Source organism: Plectropomus leopardus, chromosome 23, assembly GCF_026936395.1.
Source record: "Plectropomus leopardus strain MGB_pleo_1.0 chromosome 23, ASM2693639v1, whole genome shotgun sequence".
Lineage (NCBI taxonomy): Eukaryota > Metazoa > Chordata > Actinopteri > Perciformes > Serranidae > Plectropomus > Plectropomus leopardus.
This window is the reverse complement of record NC_142198.1, coordinates 17,936,337-17,955,725: the sequence shown is the minus strand read 5'-3', so window position 1 is coordinate 17,955,725 and position 19,389 is coordinate 17,936,337. Positions and strand designations below refer to the sequence as shown.

At 40.9% G+C, this 19,389-nt stretch overlaps 1 protein-coding gene and 1 long non-coding RNA gene across 2 annotated transcripts in view; one reads left to right on the top strand and one right to left on the bottom strand.

Annotated features, from left to right (window-relative positions):
• Positions 1 to 13,258, bottom strand: part of aspnat (aspartate N-acetyltransferase) — a 28,635-nt gene extending 15,377 nt beyond the window's left edge. The window contains exons 1-2 of the mRNA XM_042512460.2: positions 12,770 to 13,258; positions 10,384 to 10,548 (exon numbers count right to left, since the gene is read on the bottom strand). Of these exons, the coding sequence (XP_042368394.1) occupies positions 10,384 to 10,548; positions 12,770 to 13,073 (469 nt within the window). The 5' untranslated portion in view covers positions 13,074 to 13,258. The remainder of the gene's footprint in view (positions 1 to 10,383; positions 10,549 to 12,769) is intronic.
• Positions 1 to 19,389, top strand: part of LOC148185720 (uncharacterized) — a 26,876-nt gene extending 7,487 nt beyond the window's left edge. Inside the window, exons 2-3 of the long non-coding RNA XR_015775708.1 lie at positions 5,077 to 5,238; positions 19,228 to 19,389. This is a non-coding gene — a long non-coding RNA (uncharacterized LOC148185720). The remainder of the gene's footprint in view (positions 1 to 5,076; positions 5,239 to 19,227) is intronic.

The following is a 19,389-nucleotide window of genomic DNA, read 5'->3' as shown; positions in this document are numbered from 1 at the left end:
GAACAAAAGGGAGAGAGAGAAAGTTAGAGGAGAAGGCATTATGTTATGCTCCAAAAAGCAGCTTAAATAAGATTAAGATGCTCTAGACTCTCATCACGTCTGCGGATCTGCAACTGAGATGTCACGTCTGATCCAAAGTAAGGGGTGCTTTAAGGCGTACTGTATGCTGCATATTGGCTCCCCATTTGGAAACCCAAGGCTGACATTTAAATTGTGAGGGAAGTGAAAAAGTGACACTCTTCTGGGGTCCTATTACAGAGAAATATCCTAAGCGCTTGTTCTTTCTTAGCCCATTTAGAACCAAATTATACTCCAAGCACAAAGAAATTACTGGACCCGCTGAATTTCTACTCCAAATGCACTTATAAATCAATAGCCAAAAATAGGATTAAAATACTTTCCAGTGCGGAGAATCTGAATGTGAGAAATCATATATAGTAAAATGACAATAACTAGTCTTAACTAACTTTTTTTCAATTAAAAAAAACGTGTGTATTTATGTTTATGAATGCTTAATTCATATCAAGGAATAAAGCGATGATGTAGCTCAAGTCAAATCTGTGTATTTGAATGGAGTGAAATAGCATTAATCATAGATCTATACATCTTAGACAAGTTCAAAGTTCATAATCATAAGTTCAAAGTTAGGAAAAATCATGTCTTTCTATTACAGAAGCAGTTCCTGAACTCTCGTCTGTGTCCTATCCTGTCTCAGACCTCCCAAACTGTCTTTAGAAATCTTAAGTGTAAATTTTAATCTTATCTCTTTAATCTCTTCATACCAGCAGGCCGAGCTAGTCTGTGTTTGTCATTCGAAAGGAGAAACTGGAAAACAGTCAGGCAGACTCAAGATGCTGGTTGGCCAGTAGCACATTAACAGCACCCAACATTGAAAGAACAAAGACACGGACAATTACAACCATTTCTGCTGAAGAGCTCAATGGCGAAATCTAATCTTTCTTTTTTATCTCTCTCCCTCTTGACTTTAGGCATTTGTTTTTTACTCTTCTAACCTCCGTTTTTCTGCCAATCGAAGGGATTTCATTCACCAAAAGCCTCTGCCGTCTCAGACACCGATTCAACGTGTTTAATTGGCTAAAAAACAAAGACAACGAGGGTCAAGTCTTGTAACACACTACAAAATCTAGGGCAACGGACACTTCACGACCCAAAATTGACCATCAACCACCTGTTGGCTTGGTGTGTCAGGGCCTTGAGCTTCAAGGAGTCGGTAAGACAAGACAGATCTGAAACTTCAGCCTGAAAGTTCCCCTTATCATTAAAACTTTAAAGTGCATCTGCACAACCACTGGCACAGCCCCATGTCTTTCTGCAGGCCTCTCCAGAGCCGGATGTAGCACATAATTCGTCTTGGCAGTCGATATATACTCATTTATACATGGTACAGGAAATGTAACATTCATACACTTTGAGTAGATTTTCAGTCATTATATTTTAATGTTCATGTTGTTTCTTTATTGTCATTGCCATTAGGACAAGGTTTAAGCCATCCTTAGTTAAGATTCCTTAGATGAGAAATCCCAAAGTTAGGATTGTTTATATATATATATATATATAGTGTCTACCTGTTATTTAAGGAGAGTCACCAAGTGGTTTGGTGGTAAATTTTACATTGATAAGTGTCCATCCTAAACTAAAACTGTAATTGTAGTGTAAAGTCTGGACACTTCTTTCTCTTTTTTCTTTCTTCCTACTCCTATCTACCTCCGTCTGCAGTGCTCCTGCAATTCATTAGTTAAAGCTGGTAGTCTTGTATGTCACCACAAGATTGATTGGAGAGGGAATGAATAGGACTCCAAAAAAGACCTCAACATTTCCCTGTTGTGCTTTTGAGCAAGTCAGTGAGCCCCCTGTTGCTCCAGCACAGCAGCTCATTGCCGAAGAGTAGAGCTTAATATAGTATTAATACTGCGCACCATCCATGTTTAAGTGTGTGTAACTGAGGCCGGAGAGACGTATGAATGAGCTTACTCACTCAGGAAAAAAAGTAGTAAGAAAGAGAGCGAGGAAAGCAGGACAGTGAAGAAGAAGAAGTCATTCATCTGTCCTCTCTGAAAGAAAGAGTGCGCGAGCAGAGGAGGAGGGAGGCGCGGCATCTGTGTTAACAGTAATAGTGATGAGCCTGAAAGGATCCATTATTGCTGCGAGGGCATACAAACACGACGGGGGGAGGGAGGACAGAAAATCTACCATTATTACATAGGGGGAGGGGACCTGAAGAATACAGATGATCTCAAGACAAGAAATAAATCAAGGCGGAGAGTAGAGTGTGAAAAAGAGGGAAGAGCTCTGGAAATCATCCGATTCTCACACAAGCAAAAATCTGATTACCGCGTTCTTAATGCGACAGATCTAATTTCTTTAACTGCTTCACAAGGATATTAATATGGCTTTGTGCATGTGTGTGGGAGTGTTAAATACCGGCTGATGCTGTGATATGAACCCCGTATAAGAGCCGAAAAATTGCACACACAGACACGCACACACACACAGGGATAGTTTTTATGGTGTCTAACGAGATTATTCTCTCCTCCTTTAGATGAAACCTAGAGGGCTAATTCATTCGATAAGCGTTCAGTCTAGACGCCGCCTCACTGTGCTGTCGTTCACTGCTCTGTCCCGAGCACCCTGTGGGTGTAAACCCTGACGAAAGCTCATAAGTGGCTTGACTCTGTCCTCTGTGTTTTGTGTTCTAATAATAATTAAACACTGCGTTTATGGTTATTTTTATGGGTTTCTTTATATGTCTCCGCAGCATGTGAGTCATTGTAGCAGGGCACATTAAGCACCAGTGATTTATGCTTCAGCAGTTGAAACTGTTGCATCACTGCATGATTAATCTGACCCTGCCAGGCATTAAATGGCGAGTAGGCCCGGCTGCTAGTGCTGATATTTCCACCTAGTATATATGCTGCAGCAGTAGGCCATGCTAAAGCATCATTTTCTATCCTAAAAATCAAATTTCACCACATTTTTGTGTCTTGCTTTGCTAAAAAGACACGTGATGTGATGTTTTTTGTTACGGCTGACTATCCACCAGAATCGCACACTCACCGTGTGCAGTTGCCCTGAATGGTTAGATCGCAGCCTGTTTCTTTGCTGCTATCTGTGGCGGTTGCACTCAATACTTGATCAATTTCCAAACAATATGCATTTAAACACAAAATATGGGACAATAGGGGCCAGGCTGTAAAATGCCAAACTAATCCTTTAATATATCCATGACCTGAAAGCCTTTAATTGATACTTTAACCAAAGAGTGTGTAGACAGGCTGCTGCAGCCATCTTGTAAAGCCTAAACAAGGATCTGCTACTGCGAGAGAGAGCCATGAACTCAGTTTATGAACGTTATATATTTATCTTTGTATTTTAACTTTTGCCCTTTAAAGGAGAAATGCTTAAAAATGATTTTGAAAATGATATCTTCCAGGTTATTGGTCCTGCATAACACACGCACCCCTTCATACAAACACAAACACACACTCCTTCTCAGGTCAGAGTGCATGCTGGGAGTATGGATTAGCCTGTCATGTGTAACCCACGTGTCAGCAGTTTCTTCTGTCACGGACAAATGAGTATGAGAGGAGGTGACCGTCAGACACAGGACACACTCTCCAGATGTGTACACAAACAGCGCAATTACAGTGCATGAATAATTAATGTGCGAGAAAGCCTGGATACAGTAAAGGAAGCCTTGACCAACAGCTCAGCGCTTAAGTTAAATCTAATGTGCAAAGGGGAGTGATGCATTGAGCTGTGTGTTGTCACACTTACACAGCATGCACCCTTCCCTGTTATGTTTCCATTAGCTCAGAGGAACGCATCATCCGTCGGTTTTACTGCCTTCCTGCCCATCAACATATGTTGTTTGTTTCTATGCAGCTACATGCCCACATTTTACACACATGCTACACTTTACTGTGCGCATGCCATTGTTCACATGACTGCGACAGCCAGAGCCCCTCTCCCCCGCTTCACACCAACATGCAAAATGTGACTCTAACCTATTACACGCAGACTTTTACTGTGACAGTGCAAATCAGGACCAAGCTCGTTTGGCTCAAAATGCAGAAATCTCTGTCAATAACAGGCTTTAAAATTACCTAAATGTTCCAATAGGTCACCAGAGAGTCAAGATAGTCAGACAAAATGCACAATGCTGTGATTAATGAAGCTGCAGTTGACATGTCATTTTCTCTTTCCAATGAGCGTCTTTGTTCAGTATTGATTTAAGCAGAATGTGAAACAAAGACCGAGGGCAGTGAGATTGCATTGCATTATTAATGAGTGGCTCCTCAAAACGCTGAATAGACGAGTGATACAAACACGTGTTCATGTACTTGCAGCTAAAGTAATGAACTGGTGAGTTCTCCAGTTTCTCAGTATGTTCGGGCTGGAAACAGCAGAGTCAGCCAGAGACGTAAAGGACAACGTGACTAACATTGTGACCGGCTGGAAACTTAATGGATTTTGCAGCCAGCAGCAGTGAAAGAGGTTAGAATGTAATCTTCAGGGCAAAGGTGCATCCTCAATGTTCATCCACTAAACGTGTTTGTTTTTGCCGCTGACGGGCTCAGATTATTACTTGAATGTGAGAAAAAATTACGGAGAGGATCCCTACAAAGATAGACCTTTTGTTTAACCAGAAACAGTCCAGAAACTGCCATCCAAACCTACAAGACATCTGCCTAAAGTGCCTTTCCAACTCCTTTAAGTCCAAAACCCCAAAATATATTCAGTTAACAATCATATAAAACTGAGAAAAGCAGTAAAAGCATCAAATTACAAATGATGAAAATGAAAAATACTTGGGTTTTTTTACATGAAAATTTACTTGAAAAATTATTTTATTATTAAAATAGTTAAAAAGTTTAATTGCCTAATTGTTTGAGCACTTGATTCTAGTTTTTTTGTGAATGTACCCAATAATATCCGTAACTTAAGCACCTGCAGCGTAAAAAAAAAAAGGTAGCGCAGTAGCGATGGTATTGTCTGTTGCAAATGATAAATGAACGAATGAGTAGTAAATTACAATTTTCTGCCTTTTTTTCCCAGTTTTTGAAAGACACTGAAGGCTGTTTCCGTGGCTGGGAGGAAACATCACTTCCTCTGTGCCAGGATGATGGATAACCCAGTTGGCCACTGCAGCACCTCCTCTGCACCTTCGGCACAGATGAGGGATCGAGAGGAAGAGGAGGAGGAGGACGAGCGATACAGGTGGGAAACAGAGAGAAAATGCTGTGGCTCAAACCGCAACAGGAGGGAGGGAGAGGAGAGGAAAGGATAGAAGAAAGGGATGCTTTATTAGTCTGAGGTGCTGAGGAGTCAGAAAAATACCCAGGAGATCCCTTTGTCTGTGTGCTAACAAGCAAACTGTTTATTTCTCACACACACATGAAATATATCATATAGTTGAGGAGCTCACTCCTCCCCCAGATGCCCCCATTTTCTATCCAGTGCTCATCTCTTTCCCTCCCCTCACATGTTTTCCCTCCCTCTCGCTGTCTGTCTGCCTCTTTCTGTCGTCCAGAGCTAAAATAAGCACAGCAGGTACCGGTGGAGGAGGCTCAACACACACACACGCACACACACACACACACACACACACACACACACACACACACACACACACACACACACACACACACACAGAGAGAGAGAGAGAGAGAGAGCACTACAGTGAGACTGACCGGCAGGTTTTTTAATGTCTCCTGCATTGATGAGACCCTGCAGTGGTCATGAGGCCTCATTAAACAGCCAGTATTACTGAGTGAGTATCTCTTCCAGCCAGGGAGGATTTGGCTCAGTGTGTCATTATATTATATTCACTTTTTAGGTATTCAGTAGCTTCAGAATGACCTGTGGTGATTGAGCGAGTAAAGAGTGCGCTGGAGGGCGGTTTGTTGTCCGCCTACTGTTTGAACATCAGGAGAAACCGTCTTTTTCTTTCTGTATTTACGGCTCCTTTTGCAGAAAAGCTGTTTCATATATCACAGTCTTTACGGGATGAAGTGATGAAAAGTTATGTAATGGTACCAGTAATGGTAGCTGTTACTCGGTTTCATTTCCAATAAGATGGATGAACAACAGTTTTAGATGAGATAGGTGCAGGCATGAACTAGCGCGCGATACAATGAGAAACACTGTTGCAAATGAGCAGAACTATAAAGGTGCCATAAGTAATTACTTAGACTTATGATAGACTTAAAGGGATAGTTCACCTATAGCACTATTTTTTCAATTGAGATATTTTATCTGCTTTCTGAAGCTTGGGAACGCAGAAAAATAATGTTAGCAGACTCGCCTAGCTTGTTCATTATTATACACAAAACCAAAATCTTCTGATTCGTTTTCCAAAATACACAGATTTTATGTGGGAATTAAATGTCAAATTAAAAACCCCGAAATATAAAATAGATTTCTGTACACAATGAAACTGCCACAAACAAAACAAGTCATGTTTTGTCAGCACAATTGACTCCAATTCTCCAGATGGCGTCGAGTTTGGCACATGGGCAAGCCAAAGACAAGCATCTATTTTGGCTTCGATCGCCACACTGTGCATAGGCTGATCAGCCGAATTTAGTGAAGTTCTTTACACAACCAGCTGCTGCCAAATACAACACAGGCGGTGGTTTTCTTCCAAATAATTCCACTGGCTTCGATATGACTCAGTTGTGGTATTTGTAAAATGAAATCAGATTTTTCTTGTTTGAGGGAAATTTAAAGTCTGATCTGATTCATGCACCCATTTATCTGATGACACGTGGATTAATAAAAGTACATATTCAGCATACAAGTACAAAGAAATTAGATCCGTTTTTTTGGTTGTTTTTTTTTTTTACAAGGAATCAGTATTCTTGAGAAAAATACTGTCAATCGATTAAAGTATTTCATCTTATTTTACAGTTTCTCTCAGCCAATGCACCGTAGCTGTTAACACATCATTGGCGGACATATTGATTGCCAGATTGAGTCATTACCGGTTAAGTGCGTCCAAAAAAGAAAAGATGGATGAAAAGAGGAGTGTACGAAGAGATTTGTTCCAGCAGATGTTGTATTTCAATTGCATCAGTTTGCATTTGCCAAGCTCTTATTGAACTGTTGTGTGGTTTCAACGGTTTCTATTTATATCAAAATGAGCTTTAGAAATTTAAATTCTACACGGATCAATTTCTGCAAATAGCCGTATCAGAAAACAAGCTTTTGTCCTTTTTTTTTGTACTGTCGTATACATTTACACTCCCAACCATTGTTCCTTTAATTTGCTTTACGGCCTTCCTGCCTACACACACACACACACACACACACTTTATTATGTGGCAAATGAAAGAGGTGACAGCTGGCCTTAAGTGGCAGCAGAGTGAGTGATCACAACACACACACAGAGGAGATAAGAGTATTGATCGATGTTGTCGTTTCATGTGTGCAGAGATACATGGCTCCACTCAGCCCAGTCAGGTCTGCCTCTGTTACCCGAGCAGTCTGTGTCCACTTACTAGAGTTTATTCAATTCACATTGTCGAAAAATGTGAGGGGCGGGTAACTGAGGGAATGTGTCCCCTTATTCTCTGCCTTTCTCCCTGTCTTTGAAGGACCAGTGTGTGGGATTTAGGAGGATATAATGACAGAAATGGAATCTGACAAGGTTTTCTTCAGTGTATAATCACTTGAAAATAATGTTTGTATCTACATAGGACGCAGGTCCCCGTCTACAGAGATTGCAATGCTGCACAGCCAGCCAGAGCGAACAAACCAAACACTGGCTCCACATAGAGCCATTTGCGTTTTTACATCAGCCAACGTAGTTAGCAGCCTCTCCTCGACGAGCAATGTCAAAGAAACACTGATTTTTAAAGTGAATCTGCTTTATTCAGTGTTTCAACCGGTTCATATCAACGGGTCTGTTTGTTTTGAAGAGGAAGAGACCTCTGCGGATTATTTACCCCCCGGTAAAAATCTCATAAACCTGTGTGATGCTCTGATGGATCATCCAGCACACCAAGACATCTAACACTAATTAAAAACTGTTTCAGATGAAGCCTCACAAGTTTTCACGCCCTCAAAGACGCACACAAAAACATCTCACACTGTCCTTATGTTGCTTCCTTGCAAGAACTTTTTCAGACACAAACTCCCAAATGTTCTCTTTGAGTAGGCGTTTACTGGTCATTATTGTGGCTGTTATGCAGAGGTGTGGCCTCGAGTCACCTGACAAATTTGATAACTTGACAAAATAATTTTTAAAAAAGACACCAAGTTTGACTTTCAATGATATTGGGGCTGTTTCTGGTTAAAGAAAAGGTCTGTCTCTGTAAAATCTTTTCCATAATGTTGTCAGACACTTATAATAACCATCTGAGCCTGTCAGTGACAAAAACAAACACTTTAAGTGAATGTAAACTGACATTGTGAACATGCCCTGAGTGGTTACATCGCAACCTGTTTTGCAGCGGCAGGCTGCTGCCCTTTTTTCTCAGTACTGGGCCATTATTAATAATTGTCACTTAGACACAAAACAAGGGAAAATTGGGTCCAAAAAGGTTAAAAATACTCAAGTTACCCTTTAAGAGTTAAAGTCAAAAGTGAAATAATCAGCTTGGTTCTGCTTTGAGCAATTTAGTTAACATCAACTCCACAAATGTCATCGAATTTTGAATAAAACGTTTCTTAAATTCTGATGGGTGCATGCAATTACATCACCTTTTTTCCCATTGAGCCCCGCCCAGTTTAAACCAGTGACAAAAGCAGAGAGAAAAACTAAAAAATGTCTCATGTAAATTGACCAAAACTTACTAAACACCCCATCGCTCAGACTAAAAAAGCTGATGGAGAAAATATGTCCTCAGGGCCTTTAAGTGTTGCACGCATAATCACACACTCCTACATCCTGTACACACTTCACGCAACACACACCACAGCAAACGACAGAGACGTGAGAGGTGCCTCTCCATCCGGGCTGCACGTTGGTGCCCAGGTGGTCGTCCCCCTGGGCCCATTCAGCTCGCATGGATATAATCATTAGCATTGTCCAAGAGCAGTGGTGCCTGACCCCCTCTAAACCATCTCGGCCCTGCAGCAATAATGGGAATGCTAAATTGCAATTGTGTATGCAGTGGATTACCAGGCCGGAGGGCACAATGTCAGAAAAAAGAGACAATGGGAGGGCAATTGACTGGCTTAACCAACACCTGTTTTTATATCGGCCACGTGGTTTGGGTTAACAGGGGATAAATGTGCCCAAGAAGTCACCGGGGCACTGCATTTGCGGTTCGCTCGCACCCAAAAACTGGACTCCAGGAGAGAATGATTAGTTTGAGATGACACTAGAGGTGGATTGATTTTCCCAATTAGAAGCTGTAGTGGAGGAAATGAGGCTTGCCGACACCGAGTGTACTGCAGAAAGTGTATCAGCAGTTTCCCTCACGCGATCGATAGCTCCCCCCTTCTTTGGCCGTGACCAAGTGGAGCTCAGAGAGGAAGCAAGTGGGGGGAAGGAGTGGGAAAAGAGACGGGGAGGAGGGGTGGAAAAGACGTTTGCAGGAGAAGGGAAGCAGAGAGAGGAGCTGCATATTTGATGAGCTGCTCTCTAGACTCTCGAGAACAGGGAGACTCAACTTGCTTTGCTTAGGGGACACTTTTATGACAGGAGGCCAGGGGCCAGTCGCAGCAGCTCTCTAAGATTTTAGGATGTTTCTGGGATTTTAGTATGTTTTTAGGACTTTTCTCAGATTTTAGGTTGTTTGTTGGATTTCAGGACATTTGTAGGATTTTAGGACGGCGATGATTTTAGGACATTTCTGGGGCTTTAGGATGTTTATATGATTTTTTGGACATTTCTGGAACTTATTGTTGTTTCTAGGATTTTAGGGCATTTCTTGGATTTTAGGACATTAAGGGACCTCAGTTGAGGTTCTTGACCTCAGTCCTCCATTGGCACTTTTTTATAAACAAGCTCTATTTTGATGCTGTTTTATGCACTCTGGCACCTTATGTGTACTAAGTACAAAAAACAATCCCTAGTGAAAATCACTACTTTTTTTTTGTGAATTAGAAAATGTTTAAGGGGCCATCTAGCAGGGACCAGATTGGGCCCGCAGACCATAGGTAGAGTATCACTGCTGTAGACCCAGTTAGTTTTACAGTTCTGTGTAAGTCACACTGCCTTTCATGTAGTTATTCAGGGTTTTTGTCTTTATCCTTCCAGCTGCAACAAAGTTAGGCCCCAACTTTTTAAAGTAAGAATGATTGCTTCGATATCTTATCTTCATCAGCACTGGTGGTGGAGCATTGCCAATTGACAAAGCAGACAATATTTATCTCATTAACAGCAAGAAAAGCGGCGTTTCCCCCTCGTCTTACCTGTGGGTGTCATGTAATACGCCTCTATGTCAGCCATGTCCGTGTGCAGAGCACGGTCCAGATAACTGTGGATAACTTTCCTGCTGTAGTAGTAGCGAGCACCCATGAGAATGAGGGGTGCGCAGCAGGTCAGCGTGACGGATTTGGTCACGAAAAAGCACATTACTATGGAGAAATGGAAGAAAAATAAACGAAACCTGTCAGAAGAGAGAATCACATGTTTGATTTTGGCGGAATTTGACCCCACACAGACACAGAAACAAGAGAGCAGAGGCAACATGGCATTTTGTTAATAAGTGAAGCATCAAATTTGGTTGCAATATGAACATTTTGATAAAGAGAGACACAGTGGTAAAGTAACATTCATCATACTGTGAGGTAAGGCACTGTTCCTTATTTATGAGAGGGTGAGGGTAGTGCAAAACAGGGGAGGCACTTAAAAATGGCCATTTCTTGTTAAGTTGCTCATCACCCTCATCCCATGTTTTTGGAAAGAAATCAAGCCAATTTGCTCAAAGGGTTAAGGGGAGGGACACTCAACTTTAAATGGTTTAAATGTTTTGTTTTTATTTTAAATACCCTCAGAACCCCAAAACCTGCAAGTGTGTTTGAAGAGCAGTTTTCTGTAAAAATCTCCAAAATCACCATTCGTCATTACCAGGAATTATGAAATAGGGTTGTTTGTAGTGGAGGGAGGGTCATGCTGGGGTGTTACTTTGTTATCATTATAACAAAGTAACACCCCAGCGACCCCCTACTCTGATAAATAAAGTACAGTCCCTAAGACACATCAGTAGTGTTGAATGAATACCTGAAAGGCATACTTGAGTAAAAATGCAAATATCTTATCAGAAAAATACTTTGTTAGAAGTTTAAGGCATCTTTTAGAATATTACTTGAGTAAAGTCTTAAAGTATCTGATTTAATATCATAAACGTAATTTTATAATATTAAGTGTACTTATATATTAAAAGTAAAAATACATTTAAATGTTGGTAATAAAAACGCAAGCAATCAGAATTTTAAGGATAATTAAGTTTGTTTTTCTTCTTAGCATGTACACTATCTTAAAAATGGAGCATGCATTACATTTGATGAAAAACTAGATGTTTTTTTATAACTTAAAGGCTTTAAAGAAAAAAATCCAATTCTACCTTTCTTCCCTATTTTGTAGTCAGTAACTAAGATGCGTAGGAGAAATGTGAAGGAAAAGTATCCATTTTATTTAGAAATTGTTGTGGAGTAAAAGTTGATAAAAATATAAAAACTCAAGTAAAGTACAGATACTCCCTAAAAATACAAAAGTACTGTAATGTAGTATTATTACTTCATTGCATTAGATATAGCATCTATAGTATGCACACTAGTATAGATGCAGGAGCACAAAATCTGACAGGGTTAAAAAATAACTGTTAGTACATGTTAGTGTTGAATTCATCAAACCAGTTGAGTCCATACTGGAGTAATTGGTGGGATGTGACGCTGGGGGGCGCACAGTGAAAAGCAGGCTGGATGCTGCATAGCATGTTGTTGCGTGGCATGCAATAATCTAGTAGTTAATTTACTCCACTGCACCCAGCGTGGTGTCAAACGTCAGCGTGGAAATGTAGAGAATTGTAAATATTAGCATCGCCAGAGAGCGCACTAAAATCGAGTTTGGGGCGTTTCACATGCGAGTTGTGCAGCCAAATTAACACAGCAGGCCAATTTTACTTGCCAAAACAAATAAATATTTTGTATATTTATCATCTTATTAGATTTCGACGTGCGTAACGGCGCCGGTCACGATACATGAGTCTTTAATCTGCAACATCAACAAAAGCAAAATCAGTGCATGACTGGCGCATTGGCTGCCGTGCAGAGGCGGAGGGGAGGGCGCGCGCACACGCACAGCGGGGGATTTTAATGTGGGGAGTGCTTTTTTTTTTTTTTTTTTGAGGGTATACGTGCGCGCACCCTGTGGGCCAATCCTCAAAATGCATCCAGTCATTCATTCCCGGCACCGGTGTGTCATCACATCATCAGCAAGGCCCCGCCGGTTACACACGTGCACCATGCGCCCGGCCATGCCTTTTGTTGCATGATGAGCAACACGCCGGTGGGAAGGGAGCCGCGTCGGCACTCTGTGGCGCTGCAACAGATTTCAACTTCACTGTGCATCGCCTCCAGGGCCGGATTGTGCAGATGGATGTTACATTTGTGTGGCAACTCCTTAAATAAATCTCGTTAGGATGCAAACATCAAAAAAAGCGCAACAGAGATATTATCCTACAACCTGATATGATCTTAGAAATTAGTCTTGAATGTTATGGATTAACTTGTCTAAAGCGTTAGAAAAGTTAACATAGGAATAAACATACATGATGCAAGGTAATGGGGTACTTACCTGTCAGAAAAGCATATATAAACTGGGTCTTGGGCTGCTGCCTGAGCCCCCTGAACGCCGTATTGGGTATCCTCTCCATAATACCCTCGTAAAAGATGCGCCGCACCTCCTCTTGGTCCCCGCGCTCGAACTCGCGGATAAAAACCGCATCTTTCCTCACATCCTTGGCCTCGGCGGGGTTCAGAGCCGCGCTGGACGGAGGAGAGCTCCACATGATCGACTCTTTTTTGGTCCCAGGTATAGCATCGTGTTCGTCCGCAACAATTTTAGTCTCGCAAACCATTTTGGGAGACGAAAAATGCATGCAACTGGCCGCAAAAAACAACTGCAAGTTCGGGGGGCAAAAAAAGAAAGGGGCTGAATGAGAGTGAGAATGGATGATGGCGTGAGGTTTTTCTTAAAAAACAGAGAAAACGATGGAGGGGGGATAAGACGAAAGGGGGATGTTCTGCTGCAACCCTGAGCGTTTCTGACGACCAAGACTTGCCGGTGTGATTCAAGCAGTATTTATAAGCGGGCAGGGCGGGTAGATTCAGGTTCAGGGGTTGGGGTGGTCCTCTCGCTGCGCAGATTGGTGGAAGCGATGCGCCGTTAAATGCTGATGGACGAGGGAGGAGGGAGAGACAGCCACTCTTTCTCTCTCTCCCTCTGCATCTGAACGGGCTCGTGTGTATTTTTGAGGATGTGGGCCCATGAGAAGGGGGTGTGATGGTGAGATTGCGTAGAGAGGTTGTTTCTGAAACAGTCTTGGAGGAGCCCCTGTTTGTTGAGACACGAAGGCTATACAGGATGCAGCACAAAGGCGCAAGGTAACGCGGGGGTGATGCGTCAAACAGGAGGAAATAACAGGGCTACTGCAGCTTAGAAAAATCTCTTTTTGTCTATAAATAACACTGGAGCTCATAATAATTCATAATGTAGGACTATAATTCAACTCGTTAGATTTTGCCTTATATGAGCTGCCAGATCGGTGGAAATCGACGTTGTTGCGCAGATAAAAAAAGGTGTGACAATGAAAAAGTGGGACACATCCTGTACAAAGGCACATATTTATATCCTAAAATGAATAGGCATTTAAAAAGACGCCCTAAAAAAGCCTTAAATTCAGCTGGTAGTCGCCCTAATGTGTGCACCAGTGCCTCCTCCGCCTGTTGACTGACAGCTCTGCTGCAGTGCAGTGATTCCTCCACGGCTTCCCTCCGCTTTGTCACCCTGCTCTCTGTTATACATGAGATTATATCTTGCCTTGATGCGCATCTGAAACCTCCCATTTAGCGCATCTGTCGGCGACTTGCAACCGTGCACCGAGCACCAGCGACAATACCGGCTTTACGCACGACTGTGGCAGCGGTGGTGATGATGCTCGATCCGGCCCTTTGTTGTCCCCTGACACTCCCTGTAATTAACCGTGACTGTTATTATACAGTAAAGCTTCGGTGATTTGCGTGCTTTTATTTGAAAGCTTCATAAAAAAATAAGAGAAAATGAAATTTTTAGTCGTTTCACCGCCCGTCAAATGAGAGGAGCGTAAGATATAAAGATGCTGTGCAGGTGGAAAACAGTCTTGTCCATATCAGTGAAATATATTAAGATATAAAATAAAGTCTGCAGCACCGTTTTTGCGCATAACTATCCTCAGATGAATACTATGCAAAGCAGTTTTACCGTCTTTAAGATAACTAGAGTTTCATTAAGGAGCATATTAAAACATGTTCTGTAATGTCTTTGTGAAGTGTGCAGCCTCACAGTCGCATATGTAAAGCAGCAGAACTAGTTTGAACTGGATCATCTGGGGCAACCTGCTATTGATAAGGCTGCATCCACCCCCACTCCCTCCTCCTGAAGGTATCCCCCTCCCCCCTCCTCTTCCCTCCACGAAGCCGGAGGAGGAGGAAGAGGAGGGTTGGCTGATAACCTGCAGAGTCAAAGAGTCCTCACGCTCTCTGCTCAGTCGGGACATTTGTTCTCTTAAAAAAATGCGTCGAAAGATGGGTTTCTACGCATCAGCACCTGTTCTGCAGCGGATCTCAGCATGCCGACCGGGTGGATGCTCTGAGCATGCGCAGTGTTCCTTTTCGGTTGACTCCTGGCAGTGCAGCCTTCAAGTGCTGTCGGTAATGTCGCATTTATGAAATAATAGACCGGCGAAGCTATGAAAATATTTCATTTTAACCCTGAAGCCTGAGCAAATTTGCTTAATTTCTTTCAAAAACCTCTGAAGAAGACAATGGGCAATAAAAAGGAGAAATTACCCCAAAATCATCAAGAAATTAGTAAAAAAGTACAAGAAAATTACCTGAAAATTATTTTAAAAAAACAAAACAAAATTTTTAAAAAAGAAAGTAAAAAGTCTTTAAAAAGTTTTAGAATGTAAATCAATTTCATCTAATCTTAAAAAATATAATTATTTTTTTTGTTAAAGTCTTAAAAGTCCAAAGACAAAAAAGGTAGAATTTTATTAACCTTTTTTTTTTTTTTACATTGCATTGTAAAATCTCAAAGTAATTGGTAAAGTTTTTTAAAAAATAGAGAAAAAAAAATCACAGAATACTTTATCGCTGTCACAGAAGTCATATTTTATATTAAAGTATTACCCTAAGTAATTGGTGTCAGGTATTTTTGGTTATAGTGAAATCAGTCTTACATTTAGTTTTTCGTGGCACTGAAAAAGTCTTGAAAAGTCTTAAATTCCACCTGCTGTAAGCTGTAGGAACCCTGCTTGACACACATCTGCTGTTGTAAGAGCTGCACCACACCCACTAAGGGAAAAAAACCCTTTCATTATGTGTCAAAATTTTAGCCAGTGTTATTATTTCTGACAGCTCATAGCACCAAAACAAATCACGTGTCAGTTTACAGGGAGCAGCACAATACAAAACACTGAAGTGTACCTGCTGATTATGGCGGCAGTGCAAATACAATATTTTCATCAAAAGAGGAAACATTCATAAAAATGAAAGCAGCCCATAACAAAAGGTCAGACCCAAGAGGAAGCTGAATGCTTGTCACATGTGAAACGATGTGACTGATGAGCACTCTGTAACATCAGGCTGTTTGTGTGTTTGTCAGAGGCGAGCGGGGATGGATTTTCAACAGTATAGTAAATTCACAGTACGTGCTGTGAATCAGAAGTGAAAAACAGCAGCATGTCCAGAATTCACAGTTCTTTCAAGCAAATACACATTTATGTTAAGAAGTGTTGTTTTCTATTCTATTCTCTTTTTTAAAAATATATTTTAGTAGCATTTTTTATACTTTATATAAATTTTATTTAGGAAATGTAGTGAAGTAAAAATTGAAAATTGACAGAAATATGAAAAGTCAAGTAAAGCACAGATGCTCCCAAAAAGTTCTTCAGTAGTGTAACAAAGCCTTATTACTTTATTATATTACAACACTAACTACAGCCTAAATTTATGACTAAAATAGAGCATTGGACAAAGTACACAACTCTATTACTTGCGTCAAAGTATAGATGCTACTGGTCAAATAATACTTCAATAAAAATGAAAGTTGCTGAGTCATTACTTGAGTTAAAGTACCCTAGTACTTTTTTCTCATAGCAACATTGAGTGTTGTTACAATATATTTACAGAACAACTCACTGAATGCTTTTAGAAAACAGTAGATTGAAAAGCTTGTTGAATATGCTGCAAATTTATAGACAAATTGACAAAAGAGCCAACACTGTCATTTCATTTCTTTTTTATTTTTTAAATTTAACTGCAGTTCTTGTTTGTCTCTCTGTTTCAACTATCTGCTTGCCAAAATTTAATGTCTCTTCCTCCAACAAATGCCTTATCTGGCAACTGGAACTGCTAGTTTAATAAAAAAAAAATAAATAAATAAAATAAAATAAATAAATAAATAAACAACCATCTTAACATCCTAGTTACACACCTTATAACTGTTCAACAGCAACTAGGCTAGAAAATAAAAACAAATGAAAAAAATGAAATAAAATCATAGAAAAAAACGGTATGAATTTCTAACCCCAAAATTAACCTTTAGTTTAATTTGGGGTACCATCCACCCAATTTTTAATTCCAAAAGTGAACTTCTGTTGCCAGTGCAAACAGTTTATGGACTTTTGCATTGTTGAAAATAAAAATAGAATCACCTACTGACTTGAAAAAAAAGAAATTTAGTGGTCTAAAAAAATGCAATATTTGTCTTTCAAACTGTAGTCGAATCAAAGTAATACGCCCCCCCAAAAAAGTCAAGTTAAATACAAATAATCAAATACAGTATGTAACTTCAGTACTTAAGTACTTAAGTACTTTGTTACTGTCCACATAATAATATGATTAATTACACCAAGCACGCAAAAAGAAGTTAAGAAATAACTGATTTTATGATGGCATATTAAAAATGTATGCTGTTAATTTGTGGATATTTAAGTATATGTGTTATGTGGTTTGGCAGGGGCATGTTTTGAGTTCTGGTAATGAACTTGTTTTACTTTTACCGCTGGACTCGTTTTCTCACAGACCCTTGCTCGGTCGTTTGTTTATTCACAGGAAAAAAAACTGTTAAGAAATAACTGATTTTATGATGGCGTATTTAACATTCTGCTCAGAAAAACCCAGAGGGAGAGCAACAGTCACCCCCACCCAAGGAGTACTCTGAGCCAAAGAGGCGTCAGAGTGAAGAAGAGGAGGGGTCTCCACAAGCCTCCATCCCCCTTTACAACCACAGCACCTTCGACGGTCCACCTGCCTCACCCCCTGAAACACCCACCAGGTCTCTCTCCCTCCTCACCCCACCTGGAGTTCACTGACCAGATGAAGGAGCTGGTCAATGCTGGACTAAGATGTACCCTCTCCTATCTTCTCTCCTCCAACACAGGCTCCCCCCCCTACCCCCTGCCCCTCCGAGGAAGCATCCTGTACTGTCTCCTCAACCCGACAAGGATGATAAGGCTGCCTGTGTTACAAGCACAAACTGATGTGTTCTGGGTCCAGGCTGCAGGATTACCAGCAGTCATGAGTCGTCCCAGGCCAAGCCGGGGCCCTGTATGCTGTCAGTTTACAAAATTCCTGTCTTGATTAGTCATAGAAGAACAAAGGTCAATGTGCTGAGAAACTGGGAGCACAAAAGTAACGGCACTAGATTATTAAACTTAAAAAGCATTCCCTGTGAATCACAGTCTGTCCCAACAATTATAGAGGATGTTCCTATAACACTAAGACTTGCTTTATTGAACATCAGATCGTTGGCTGGAAAAACATTTTTAATCAATGATTTTATCACAGAACACAACCTCGATTTTATGTTTTTAACTGAAACTTGGTTGGATCAAAACAACAGTGCAGCTGTTCTCGTTGAGTCAACCCCTCCCAACTACAGTTTTATTAGTGAGGCCAGAGTGGATCGGAGAGGAGGTGGAGTGGCAGTTTTATTCAAAAACTCTTTCCAATTTAAAAAATTATCTTTCAGTAATTTTTCTACTTTTGAATATGTGGCTCTTCAGCTGAAGTCCTCGAGCCATATTAGTAAATGTCTACAGGCCACCTAAATACTGTGCAGACTTTTTCGTTGATTTTAATGAACTGCTGTCGATAATCTGTATTGAATATGACTGTATAATCATTGTTGGTGATTTTAACATTCATGTTGACAGCCCCCAGGACAGAGGGGCTAAAGAACTGTACTGTACTTTTGACAGCTTTGGGCTGAGTCAGCATGTGTCAAAATCCACACATAACAGGGGGCACACTCTGGACCTGCTTATCTCCAAGGGTCTAAACATACACAAGGTTGTTGTGAGTGATGTGGCCCTGTCTGATCACTGTTGTGTTTTCTTTGAGAGCTCTATCTCTGTGCACAGGAGTAATGAGAAAGAAGTTATCAAGAAGCGATGCATTACCGAAAACACCAGTGAAATGTTTAATGAACTTTTTTCTTCTACAGCAACCCTGCCTTGTGGTTCAGTCAATGAGCTAGTGTACAACCTTAATTCTAAAATGTTAAATGTGATAGATGCCATCGCTCCAATTAAGTTGAAGGTTGTCTCTAGCAAGAAAAGATCTCCATGGAGAAATGCCATGGCAGTGAAAAATGAAAAAAGAGAGTGTCGGAAAGCTGAACGCAGGTGGCGAAAATCAAATCTACAAATTCATTTTGACATCTATAAAGAGAAACTTCACACTTATAATCTACAGCTGAGGAATGCAAGGCAGTCTTGCCTTGCCTTGCCTATGTATTTCAGCTCTTAGCATCTTTAGGTAATGCAGTTCAGCTTCCAGTTTTGCCAGATTTTCAGACCTTTGGCAGTTTTATATTTATTAATTAATTCATTTTATATCATTAATTTTCTGCAGGAAATATATTTTTTAGTGTGTCCACAAATGCTGCATGTTATTGTCGGCATTAACAGAACCCCGTTGGAAACAGAGCCCCACATATTGTTCTAATAATCTTGAATGTGACCTCTGACCCTTTGTGTTTTCCTGCAGCTGAAGAACCCCTCCTCCAAAGGTCACATCATGCCTCTACCGACTTTCCTGCCTCGGCTCCTGCAGCGACCTCTTGACCTTTTTCAGTGACTGGGTAGCCAGACAGGACTCTCCTCTTCAGAAGTTTAAGGTTTCAGCATGTTTCCCACAGCGTGCCCGGTA